This window comes from Mobula hypostoma, chromosome 26, assembly GCF_963921235.1.
Source record: "Mobula hypostoma chromosome 26, sMobHyp1.1, whole genome shotgun sequence".
NCBI classification, from domain to species: Eukaryota; Metazoa; Chordata; class Chondrichthyes; order Myliobatiformes; family Myliobatidae; genus Mobula; species Mobula hypostoma.
This window is the reverse complement of record NC_086122.1, coordinates 3,110,337-3,123,027: the sequence shown is the minus strand read 5'-3', so window position 1 is coordinate 3,123,027 and position 12,691 is coordinate 3,110,337. Positions and strand designations below refer to the sequence as shown.

Genomic DNA, 12,691 nt, shown 5'->3' with positions numbered 1-12,691 from the left:
TGGTATTCATTTCTAGTTCTCTGGCTGCTGTCTCCAACATCATTTGTCTTTGTCTTCCTCTTGCTTTCTTTCCTTCAATCTTTCCCATAATTACAGTGCATTCTAACTCCTCTTTCCTAATCACATGTCCAATGAAGTTACATTGCCTTTTCATGATCTCATACATTATTTCTCTTTTTATGTTTGCTCTGTTCATGACATCCTCGTTAGATATTTAGTTTGTCCATGATATTCTTTGCATTCTCCTCAAAAACCACATCTCTGCTGCTTCAATTCATTTCCTCATGTTACTAGATATTGTCCAACATTCTGAGCCATATAACATAATTGGATAAATGTAACATTTCAGTACTAAGAATTTTGATGACGAGCTAAAAGTAAGATACAAGCTGAAAGAGGTAAAGAACAATGTGGTTAGATTAGCTGCCTCAAATTCGGTCTGTGGTCAGGGACAAGAGGATGTGACTGCGAGTGAGGTGGGTAGTGGGATCCAAGAGACAGTGCTGGAGGAGCCTCAGCCCTTGAGCTTGTCCTACAGGTCTGAGATTCTTGCTCCCTGTGTGGATCAGAGTGGAAGCTGTAGGAAGAATGAGCAACCTAACTGTGGCACTATAGATGAGGGAGTCATTCAAAAGGGGGGAGAGAAGAGAACTGTAGTAATTAGGGATAGTATAGTCAGGGGAATAGACAGAATTCTCTGTTGCGGGGAAAGAGAGTCCCAAAAGCTATTACCTGCCTGGTGCCCGGGTTCTGGACATTTTATCTGATCTGCAGAGGAATTTGCAGTGGGAGGGGAAAGATCCAGTTGTCGTGGTCCATGTGGGTACCAACGACATAGGTAGAATGAGGAAAGAGGTTCTGCTGAGGGAATTTGAGCAGCTAGGGACTAAATTAAAAAGCAGAACCAAAACGGTAGTAATCTCTGGATTACTACCTGAGCCATGTGTAAATTGGCATGGGGGCAAGAAGATTAGAGAGTTAAATGTGTGACTCATAGATTGGTGTGGGAGAAGTGGGTTTGAATTCATGGGAAATTGGCACCAGTATTGAGGAAGGAGGGAACTGTACCAATCGGATGGGCTTCACCTGAACCGTGATGGGACCGGGATCCTAGTGAATTGCAAAACTAGGGCTGTGGATAGGGGAGGGGATGGATTCAACAGATTGGAGAAGTATGGATAAAGTAAAAGAGAAGAGGGTGGATAAAGATAAAGAAAAAGCAAAAGATAAAAAAGAGAAAAGTAAGAGGGGAGTGAAGAAAAGTCAAGTGCAAAAGAGTAAAAGATTACAAGATTTTAAGAGCACAATGAGTGTAAGGGCAATTTATCTGAATGCCATAGTATTTGAAACAAGGTCAGTGAACTAGTGGCACAAATCAGTATAAAAAGGGTATAATTTAGTGGCCATTACAGACACGTGGTTGCAGGGTGGAGAGGATTGGGAATTAAATATCTAATAATATCAGGTAATACAGTAGGATAGGCAGGAAGATAAGGGAGGTGGGGTAGTGTTCTTAATTAAGGATGAGATCAGGGAGATAGTGAGAGACGATATAAGATGTAAGGAACAGAATGTTGAATTCATCTGGGTAGAGATCAGGAATAGTAAAGGGAAAAATCACCAGTGGGAGTTGTCTATCGCCACGGAATAATAACCTTACAGAGGCACAGGCAATAAACCTAGAAATATCTGAGGCATGTAAGAATGGAGCAGCAGTTATCATTGGGGACTTTAACTTGCACATAGATTGGGTAAATCAAATTGGTCAAGGCAGTCTTGAGGAGGACTTCATAGAATGCAGCCATGATGGCTTTCTTGAACAGTACTTTACTGAACCTACAAGCCAACAGCTATCTTAGATCTGGTCCTGTGCAATGAGACAGGTAAAATTAGTGACCTTGTAGTTAGGGATCCTCTTGGAAAAAGTGATCACGGTATGATTCAATTTCTTATACAAATGGAGGGTGCAATAGTTCAATCTAAAATCAGTGTATTATGCCTAAACAATGGAGACCACAATGGGATGAGGGAGGATTTGGCTAGTGTAGACTGGGAACACAGGCTATATGGTGGGACAGTTGAGGAACAGTGGAAGGCTTTCAAAGACATTTTTCACGGGGCTCAACAAAAGAATATTACAGTTAAAAGCAAGGACAGTAAGGGTGGGGAGAGCCAGCCTTGGATAACTAAGGAAATAAAAGAAGGCATCAAACTAAAAGCTCGTGCATACAAGGTCGCCAAGAGTAGTGGAAAACTGGAAGATTGGGAAAAAATTAAAAAGCAGCAAAGTACCACAAAGCGAGCAATAAAAGAGTGAAGCTAGTTTATGAAAATAAACTAGCACATAGTAACATAGAAACATAAAAACATAGTAAACCTACAGCACAATACAGGCCCTTTGACCCACAAAGCTGTGCCAAACAAGTCCTTACCTGAGAAATTACCCAGGGTTACCCATACCTGTTTTTCTGAGCTCCATGTACCTGTCCAAGAGGCTCTTAAAAAACCCCATCGTATCCGCCTCCACCACCGTTGCCGGCAGCCCATTCTACGTATTCACCACTCTCTGCGCAAAAAACTTACCCCTGACATCTTGTCTGTACCTACTTCCAAGCACCTTAAAACTGTGCCCTCTTGTGGCAACCATTTCAGCCCTGGGAAAAAGCCTCTGACTATCCACACAATCAGTACCTCTCATCATCTTATACACCTCTATCAGGTCACCTCTCATCCTCCGTCGCTCCAAGGAGGAAAGGCTGAGTTCACTCAACCTATTCTCATAAGGCATGCTCCCCAATCCAGGCAACATCCTTGTAAATCTCCTCTGCACCCTTTCTATGGCTTCCACATCCTTCCTGTAGTGAGGCGACCAGAACTGAGCACAGTACTCCAAGTGGGGTCTGACCAGGGTCCTATATAGCTGCAACATTACCTCTCGGTTCCGAAACTCAATTCCCCGATTGATGAAGGCCAATACACCGTATGCCTTCTTAACCACAGAGTCAACCCGCGCAGCTGCTTTGAGCATCCTGCGGACTCGGACCCCAAGATCCCACTGATCCTCCACACTGCCAAGAGTCTTACCATTAATACTATATTCTGCCTTCATATTTGACCTACCAAAATGAACCACGTCACACTTATCTGGGTGGAACTCCATCTGCCACTTCTCAGCCCAGTTTTGCATCCTATCAATGTCCCGCTGTAACCTCTGACAGCCCTCCACACTATCCACAACACCTCCAACCTTTGTGTCATCAGCAAACTTACTAACCTATCCCTCCACTTCCTCATCCAGGTCATTTATAAAAATCACGAAGATTTTAAGGATCCCAGAACAGATCCCTGAGGCACTCCACTGGTGACCAACCTCCATGCAGAATATGACCCGTCTACAACCACTCTTTGCCTTCTGTGGGCAAGCCAGTTCTGGATCCACAAAGCAATGTCCCCTTGGATCCCATGCCTCCTTACTTTCTGAATATGCCTTGCATGGGGTACCTTATGAAATGCCTTGCTGAAATCCAGATACACTACATCTACTGCTGTTCCTTCATCAATGTGTTTAGTCACATCCTCAAAAAATTCAATCAGGCTCGTAAGGCACGACCTGCCCTTCACAAAGCCATGCTGATGATTCCTAATCATATTATACCTCTCCAAATGTTCATAAATCCTGCCTCTCAGGATCTTCTCCATCAACTTACCAACCACTGAGGTAAGACTCACTGGTCTATAGTTTCCTGGGCTATCTTTACTCCCCTTGTTGAATAAAGGAAAAACATCCGCAACCCTCCAATCCTTCGGAACCTCTCCCATCCCCATTGATGCAAAGATCATCGCCAGAGGCTCAGCAATCTCCTCCCTCACCTCCCACAGTAGCTTGGGGTACACCTCATCCAGTCCCGAAGTTGAAGTTGAAGATTATTGTCTAATGCCTAGAGACTGAAAGCCCTTCTGTGTCTGTGTTTGTGTGTGGGGGGTGGGAGAGACGAAAGGGTGTTGTTGTTTTGTTGCTTGTTGTGTTCTGTGTTGTTGTGCCGAGTATTATGGACATGCTATACTGTGAGCTGCCCCCAGCACATGCCCAAGTATGTTGGTGTTAACACAACGATGCAGTTCGCTGAATATTGTAATATACTTGTGATAAATAAATCTAAATCTGAATCTCAAATGTGAAAATCTAAGCCCCAAACACACGGTTATAGATGGGATTGTGGCGCCCAGAATACTCTTCAGAGAGAAAATCTGGGAATATGACTCCATCCTTCACTCCGCCCTTGGGGTATCCAGGTATGCATGCCCTGCACCTTCAATAAATGCAACACATTGAAGGGTTACTATACAAGCTCCATTGCCAGAGAGGCAATAAGTAAAGAAAAGCTAGTACATAGCAGCCAGAATCCATGTGTTGAATAGCAGGAGCCTCTTGAATTGGAAGCAGATGATAGAATGTTCTGCAGGAGACAGAATTAAGTTGCCTTTTGAATTTCACAGCTGCATTGAAAGGAGCAAGAAGAACCCTTCATCCCTCTGGAAGGCAACAATTCTTCTCAAGTAGGAAATATTATCTCACTTCAGCAGAGCATTATGACAAATGATTGTCACTCTGTTCAGTGGAGGCCAATTCCATGGGTGTATTTAAAGTGGAAGACAATCGTTTCCTGATCAGTCAGGGCATCCAAGAATATGGTGAAAAGTCAGGTGTATGGGGTTGAGTGGAATCCGGGACCAGTTGAGATGGAATGATGGAGCAGACTCGATCCCACTTCTAGGTCTTATGGTCTTATTTAAATAAAAAGGGCTACATAACCCCCCTGATAACAGAACATCAACTTGAAACATTAAATCTATTTAGCTCTTTCCTGATGCCACCTGATCTGTTGAATGTTTCTATTTTCTTAGCTTATAAAAATGTTCCTTTTGCACTGGTAATCCTAAATTAAATGTCACAACACACTTGAGCATTAATTCATTGCCCAAGAAAAACAGTTTCAGTTTCTATTTAGTAATTCGCTTTCAGACGTTATTTAATGAAACTTCTTCTGGAAGATTCCTCCATCTTTGCACCTCTAGAACAAGAATACATTCAGATGCCAAGTACCCAGCTTTTGGTTGGTAAGAAATCGAGGAAGTTGCACAGTTCTGTTATTTATTCTAAGCACTCAGATGACATGATTTCCCCCACATGCTAAATTTAACAAAAATAAGATAGATGTATCCTTTCCTTTCAGAAAGAATACTTACTGAAAGAACTTCCTCTAACATTACTTTATTTGTAAGGTGTTAACTAACGGGTGATTTACAGCAATGAAAAGTGTAAGACAAATATAATGAAAGGAGCATTACTTAAGCATTAAATTCTCAGATCAGTGGAGATGCTGTCTGTTTACTTCTGGATACTGTGGAATAGTGTTGAAATTTGGATGCAGACGAAGGAGATATTGTGACTTGTGCAGAGTTTTGAGAGGTAGGTTTGGAGATGCATGGGGAATCAGAGAAGTGACAATGACAGAGGAAAAGCAATTTCAAGTGAAGCTGTTAAAAACAATGAAGCTAATTGGATGAGGAATGTGTTGAGAGGGAGCACAATTTTCAATGTGGTGATAGAAAACAGATGAAATTGAACCTTGAGATAAAGAAGCTAAAAGTGGTCTAAACTACCCAGAAACAGAACAGAAAAGAAGAAGAGTGCGTATCAGGAAGGCAAGGAAGAACCAGCTTCAGGCAGTGATAATGATTCCAAAGCAGCACTGATGAATCTTCTGATTGACTGGCCACTCATATTCTCATTAGCGGAGCATGGACTCTATTATTCAGTTTAGTGCAGCACCTTCAATGGGCAAGGGAAACACAATTTGTTGTAGTGAGCAGTTTTGAGAATACAACCAGCACTAAGTAACTTGGCTCTGAGCTTAAAATGCTAGCAGTTTCATTGCAATCACATACAAAATGTGTTCTAATTATAAAGAGTATCACATACCCCAGCCAAGGCAGAGAAAGCGTTTTCTTATCAGCCTCATCCTAATTTTACCTAGCACAGCGAGATAGGACTGCCAGGCTTCTGTTAATACCCAACAGAAGGAAGAGAGGAAAAAGAAATGCAGGAATGCTGCTGTCATCATGCACACACCCTAGAGAAAAGAGTAAAAATGTGTTAAGTAATTTCTTAATGAGAATAAGAAATATATTCAGAAGCTACCTAATTAAAGAGCCAGAGAAGTTCCATGCAAAACCTACTAACTTTCTTTGACTTCCATACTTTCATTGAATAGATATAATTGTTGTTTAGAGTTCAGCATTTGAGGGTCGAATTGGGGTTTACTCTCATCAGGAGCAAAATTACTGATGGCTTACTTCAGTTATATTTAGATCAATGAAGGAAGATTCACTTTACATATTATGGGTACAGCAATATAAAACTTCATGAAAACTTTTGCTGGTTGATATTATTCACAAAATCTTACTTTCTGTTGAACATGTTTATAAGTTCAATACAAATATTGAATACGAGTGATTTCATAATTTCAGTTATGATTATCAATGCAAAACATCTGTAGTCAAACAATTTGAGTTTTGCAGTACTTCAGTTTTGTCCTGACATAGATTTGAACTGATGATTTCCCAGGAATGATTAGCATTCAACCAAATGACTTCAGAAACACCTTGAAACAATAAATTATATTTATTAGCATAACCATTATGCAATAGATGATACAAAGTCTACATAAAACAAAGGCCGTTAATCTCCAATAAGCACTGTGCAGTGCTACCTTTGGATGATCAATTTATGACACCACCAGCAGAGCTCAACCACTGTTCCTCAGTCTAGCAGATATCAAACATGGATGAATAGAACAGCTGAAGTCTCATTGTGAGAAGATTGGTCTACTACTAACTCATTTGCCTGATGGAACACTTCTGAAGACTGAACTCTATCACATGCAAAGTACATTGTGTCATTTACTGTAATGGTATATAAATGGCAACATACTTGTATAAATAAACTCTGGTCTGGCAAAAAGCCAGGAACAAATGAGGAAAAGCAGATGGATGTTTTGTCATCCATTCGATGCATAAGCTCAATTTACGTATAAATTAGTGCCCATGGACTCTGAATACAATGTCTAGAAAAATCCTTCAGCCTTATAACCAGAATATGCATAACTAAAGAAGAAAACAACTAGTTTTTTCTTATTTCTTCTTGAAGTTTCGCATCACCATCTCTCCATGGAACTGAAAGAGATGGGAGAGATCTTAAATGGAATTTTTCCAATGGTATTTTCTCGGGAGAAGGAAACAGAGGTTATAGAAGTGAAGCAAAACAGCAGCGAGGCCATGGATTACAGAGAAGGACGTGCTTGCTGTCTAGAGGCAAATTAGTGTGGATAAATCCCCAGGGGCTGACAAGGTGTTCCCCCAGACCTTCTGGGAGGCTAGTGCAGAAATTGCAGGGACTCCAGTAGATCTATTTAAAATATCCTTAGGCACAGGTGAGATGCTGGGGAATTGGGGGATAGTTAATTTCCATTGTTCAAGAGAGGTTCTAAGAATAGGCCAGGAAATTATAGGCCAGTGGGTCTGATGTCAGTAGTGGGTAAGTTATTGGGAATCAATATATATCAACATATTACTATTTGGATAGACGGGAACTGATTAGGGATAGTCAGCGTGGTTTTGTGCATGGTAGGTCATGTCTAACCAATCTTACAGAGGGATGTTACCTGGGAGGCTGATGAAGGAAAGGCAAGTGGATGTATTCTGCAAGGACTTTAGCAAGGCCTTTTTGTGAGGTCTTGTATGGGAAGTTGGTCAAGAATTTTCAGTCACTTGGCATTCAGGATGAGGTAGTAAATTGGTAGCAGAAACCAACAGAATCAACAAACTCATTCGTAAGGCCAGTGATGTTGTGGGGATGGAACTGGACTCTCTGACGATGGTGTCTGAAGAGAGGATGCTGTCCAAGTTGCATGCTATCTTGGTCAATGTCTCCCATCCACTACATAATGTACTGGGTGGGCACAGGAGTACATTCAGCCAGAGACTCATTCCACCGAGATGCAACACAGAGCATCATAGGAAGTCATTCCTGCCTGTGGCCATCAAACTTTACAACTCCTCCCTTGGAGGGTCAGACACCCTGAGCTAATAGGCTTGTCCTGGACTTATTTCATAATTTACTGGCATAATTTACATATTACTATTTAACTATTTATGGTTTTATTACTATTTATTATTTATGGTGCAACTGTAACGAAAACCAATTTCCCCCGGGATCAATAAAGTATGACTATGACTATGACTATGATTCGACATTGGTTTTGTAGAAGCCAGAGAGTGGAGGTAGATGGTTCCCTCTCTGACTGGAAGGCTGTGACTTCTGGAGTGCCACAGGGATTGGTGCTGAGTCATTGTTGTTTGTCATTTGTATCAACGATTTGGATGATAACATGGTAAACTGGATCAGCAAATTTGCAGATGACACTGATCATTTTTGCAAATGGTCATTTTTCTCAGCGGTTGAATGGGGCAGGACTGCGCAAGCGTGTGTAAGTCGGCCCGTGAGGCAGCGGGAGTAGTTAAAAGAGAGCAGTTTGACGGAGTGGGCAACGTTGTAGCAGGCGACGGAGTAGAGGGAGGCAGAGTAGGAAGGCTTTGTCTCAAGAGGCTTCGGCGAGCAGAGGCTGAGGACGAGCTTCACTCCAAGTGGGGTAAGGCCGGGTGAGTTCCTTTATAAGGAGAACGGTCTGCAGCAGTATTTTATTTGAAGTAAGGAAGTCAGCGAGGCTGTAGCGTATTGGGTAGGTCATGACAGCTGAGATCGGCCCCGTGGTTTGTTCCGCCTACAGCATGTGGGAAATCAGGGATACTTCCAGAGTCCCAGACGACTATGTGTGCAGGAAATGCGTCCAGCTGCAGCTTCTGGTAGACCGCATTGAGCGGCTGAAGCTGCGATTGGATTCATACCAGAGCGTCCGCGATGCTGAGAAAATCGTGAATAGCACATTCAGTGAGTTGGCAGGTATAGGCTACACATGCAGAAAGGGAATGGTTGGCCACTAGACAGTGTAGCAGTAGGCAGGTAGGGCAGGAGTCCCCTGAGGTCATCTCCCTCCTAAGCAGATATACTGTACTGTTGGGGGGAGATGTCTCATCAGGGGAAGGCAGCAGCAGCCGAGTTCATGGCACCATGGGTGGCTCTGCGGCACAGGAGGGAAGGAAAAGGTGTGGGAGAGCTATATTGATAGAGGATTCGATTGTAAGCGGAATAGATAGGCGTTTCTGCAGCCGCAAACGAGACTCCAGGAGGGTATGTTGCCTCCCTGGTGCAAGGGTCAAGGATATCTCTGAGCGGCTGCAGGACATTCTGGAGTGGGAAGGTGAACAGCCAGTGGTCGTGGTGCACATAGGTACCAACGATATAGGTAAAAAATGGGATGAGGTCCTACAAGGTGAATTTAGGGAGTTAGGAGATAAACTAAACAGTAGGACCACAAAGGTAATAATCTCTGGATTACAACCAGTGCCTCGTGCTAGTCAGAGTAGAAATAGGAGGATATTTCAGATGAATACGTGGCTTGAAAAATGGTGCAAGGGGGAGGGATTCAAATATCTGGGGCATTGGAATCAGTTCTGGAGGAGGTGGGACCGGTACAAACAGGACGGTCTGCACCTGGGCTGAACTGGAACCAATGTCCTAGGGGGAGCGTTTGTTTCTGTTGTTCAGGAGAATTTAAACTAATGGGGCAGGGGGATGGGAACAAGTACAGAGAGACAGAGGGGTGTAAAATGAGGGTAGAAGCCAGAAGTAGTAAGGTGAAAAGTAAAAGTGGCAGGCAGGCAAATCCAGGACAAAAATCAAAAAGGGCCACTTTTCAACATAATTGTATAAGGGCTAAGAGTGTTGTAAAAGCAAGCCTGAAGGCTTTGTGTGCCAATGCAAGGAGCATTTGTAACAAGGTGGATGAATTGAATGTGCAGATAGTTATTAATGAATATGATATAGTTGGGATCACAGAGCCATAGCTCCAGGGTGACCAAGGATGGGAGTTGAACATTCAAGGATATTCAATATTCAGGAGGGATAGACATGAAAGAAAAGGAGGTTGGGTAGCATTGCTGGTTGGAGAGGAGATTAACGCAATAGAAAGGAAGGACATTAGCCAGGAGGATGTGGAATCGATATGGGTAGAGCTGCATATGGGTAGAGCTGCATAACACTAAGTGGCAGAAGACACTGGTGGGAGTTGTGTATAGGCCACCTAACAGTAGAGTGAGGTTGGGGATGGCATTAAACAGGAAATTAGAAATGCGTGCAATAAAGGAGCAGCAGTTATAATGGGTGACTTCAATCTACATATAGATTGGGTGAACCAAATGGGTAAGGGTGCTAAGGAAGAGGATTTCTTGGAATGTATGCGGGATGGTTTTCTGAACCAACATGTTGAGGAACCAACTAGAGAGCAGGCCATTCTAGACTGGGTATTGAGCAATGAGGAAGGGTTAGTTAGCAATCTTGTCATGCGAGGCCCCTTGGGTAAGAGTGACCATAATGTGGCAGAATTCTTCATTAACATGGAGAGTGACATAGTTAATTCAGAAACAAAGGTTCTGAATTTAAAGAGGGGTAACTTTGAAGGTATGAGACGTGAATTAGCTAAGATAGACTGGCAAATGACACTTAAAGGATTGACGGTGGATATGCAATGGCAAGCATTTAAAGATCGCATGGATGAACTACAACAATTGTTCATCCCAGTTTGGCAAAAGAATAAATCAAGGAAGGTAGTGCACCCGTGGCTGATAAGGGAAATTAGGGATAGTATCAATTCCAAAGAAGAAACATACAAATTAGCCAGAAAAAGCGGCACACCTGAGGACTGGGAGAAATTCAGAGTCCAGCAGAGGAGGACAAAGGGCTTAATTAGGAAAGGGAAAAAAGATTATTAGAGAAAACTGGCAGGGAACATAAAAACTGACTGTAAAAGCTTTTATAGATATGTGAAAAAGATTGGTTAACACAAATGTAGGTCCCTTACAGTCAGAAACAGGTGAATTGATCGTGGGGAACAAGGACATGGCAGACCAATTGAATAACTACTTTGGTTCTGCCTTCACTAAGGAGGACATAAATAATCTTCAGGAAATAGTAGGGGACCGAGGGTCTAGTGAGATGGAGGAACTGAGGGAAATACATGTTAGTAGGGAAGTGGTGTTAGGTAAATTGAAGGGATTGAAGGCAGATAAATCCCCAGGGCCAGATGGTCTGCATCCCAGAGTGCTTGAGGAAGTAGCCCAAGAAATAGTGGATGCATTAGTGATAATTTTTCAAAACTCTTTAGATTCTGGATTGGTTCCTGAAGATTGGTGGCTAATGTAACCCCGCTTTTTAAAAAAGGAGGGAAAGAGAAACCGGGGAATTATAGACCGGCTAGCCTGACATCGGTGGTGGGGAAAATGCTGGAGTCAGTTATCAAAGATGTGACAACAGCACATTTGGAAAGCGGTGAAAACATCGGACAAAGTCAGCATGGATTTGTGAAAGGAAAATCATGTCTGATGAATCTCATAGAATTTTTTGAGGATGTAACTAGTACAGTGGATAGGGGAGAACCAGTGGATGTGGTATATTTGGATTTCCAAAAGGCTTTTGACAAGGTCCCACACAGGAGATTAGTGTGCAAACTTAAAGCACACGGTATTGGGGGTAAGGTATTGATGTGGATAAAGAATTGGTTGGCAGACAGGAAGCAAAGAGTGAGAATAAATGGGACCTTTTCAGAATGGCAGGCAGTGACTAGTGGGGTACCGCAAGGCTCAGTGCTGGGACCCCAGTTGTCTACAATATATATTAATGACTTAGACGAGGGAATTAAATGCAGCATCTCCAAGTTTGCGGATAACACGAAGCTGGGCGGCAGTGTTAACTGTGAGGAGGATGCTAAGAGGACGCAGAGTGACTTAGATAGGTTAGGTGAGTGGGCAAATTCATGGCAGATGTAATTTAATGTGGATAAATGTGAGGTTATCCACTTTGGTGGCAAGAACAGGATAACAGATTATTATCTGAATGGTGGCCAATTAGGAAAAGGGGAGGTGCAATGAGACCTGGGTGTCATTATACACCAGTCATTGAAAGTGGGCATGCAAGTACAGCAGGCAGTGAAAAAGGCGAATGGTATGCTGGCATTTATAGCGAGAGGATTCGAGTACAGGAGCAGGGAGGTACTACTGCAGTTGTACAAGGCCTTGGTGAGACCACACCTCTCCAGGTGTGTGCAGTTTTGGTCCCCTAATCTGAGGAAAGACATTCTTGCCATAGAGGGAGTACAAAGAAGGTTCACCAGATTGATTCCTGGGATGGCGGGACTTTCATATGATGAAAGACTGGATTGACTAGGCTTATACTCGCTGGAATTTAGAAGATTGAGGGGGGATCTTACTTAAATGTATAAAATTCTAAAGGGATTGGACAGGCTAGATGCAGGAAGATTGTTCCCGACATTGGGGAAGTCCAGAACAAGGGATCACAGTTTCAGGATAAAGGGGAAGCCTTTTAGGACCGAGATGAGGAAAAACTTCTTCATGCAGAGAGTGGTGAATCTGTGGAATTCTCTGCCACAGGAAATAGTTCGGGCCAGTTCATTGGCTATATTTAAGAGGGAGTTAGATATGACCCTTGTGGCTACGG

The 12,691-nt window shown here is 42.8% G+C and overlaps 1 protein-coding gene across 7 annotated transcripts in view; it reads right to left on the bottom strand.

Moving 5' to 3' along the window:
* The window catches only part of LOC134338213 (adhesion G protein-coupled receptor B2-like), a 1,212,788-nt gene that overhangs the window by 220,368 nt on the left and 979,729 nt on the right, over nt 1-12,691 (bottom strand). For all 7 annotated transcript variants that reach the window (XM_063033890.1, XM_063033884.1, XM_063033886.1 and 4 more), the window contains one exon: nt 5,984-6,134. In XM_063033890.1, coding sequence (XP_062889960.1) covers nt 5,984-6,134 — 151 coding nt within the window. The remainder of the gene's footprint in view (nt 1-5,983; nt 6,135-12,691) is intronic.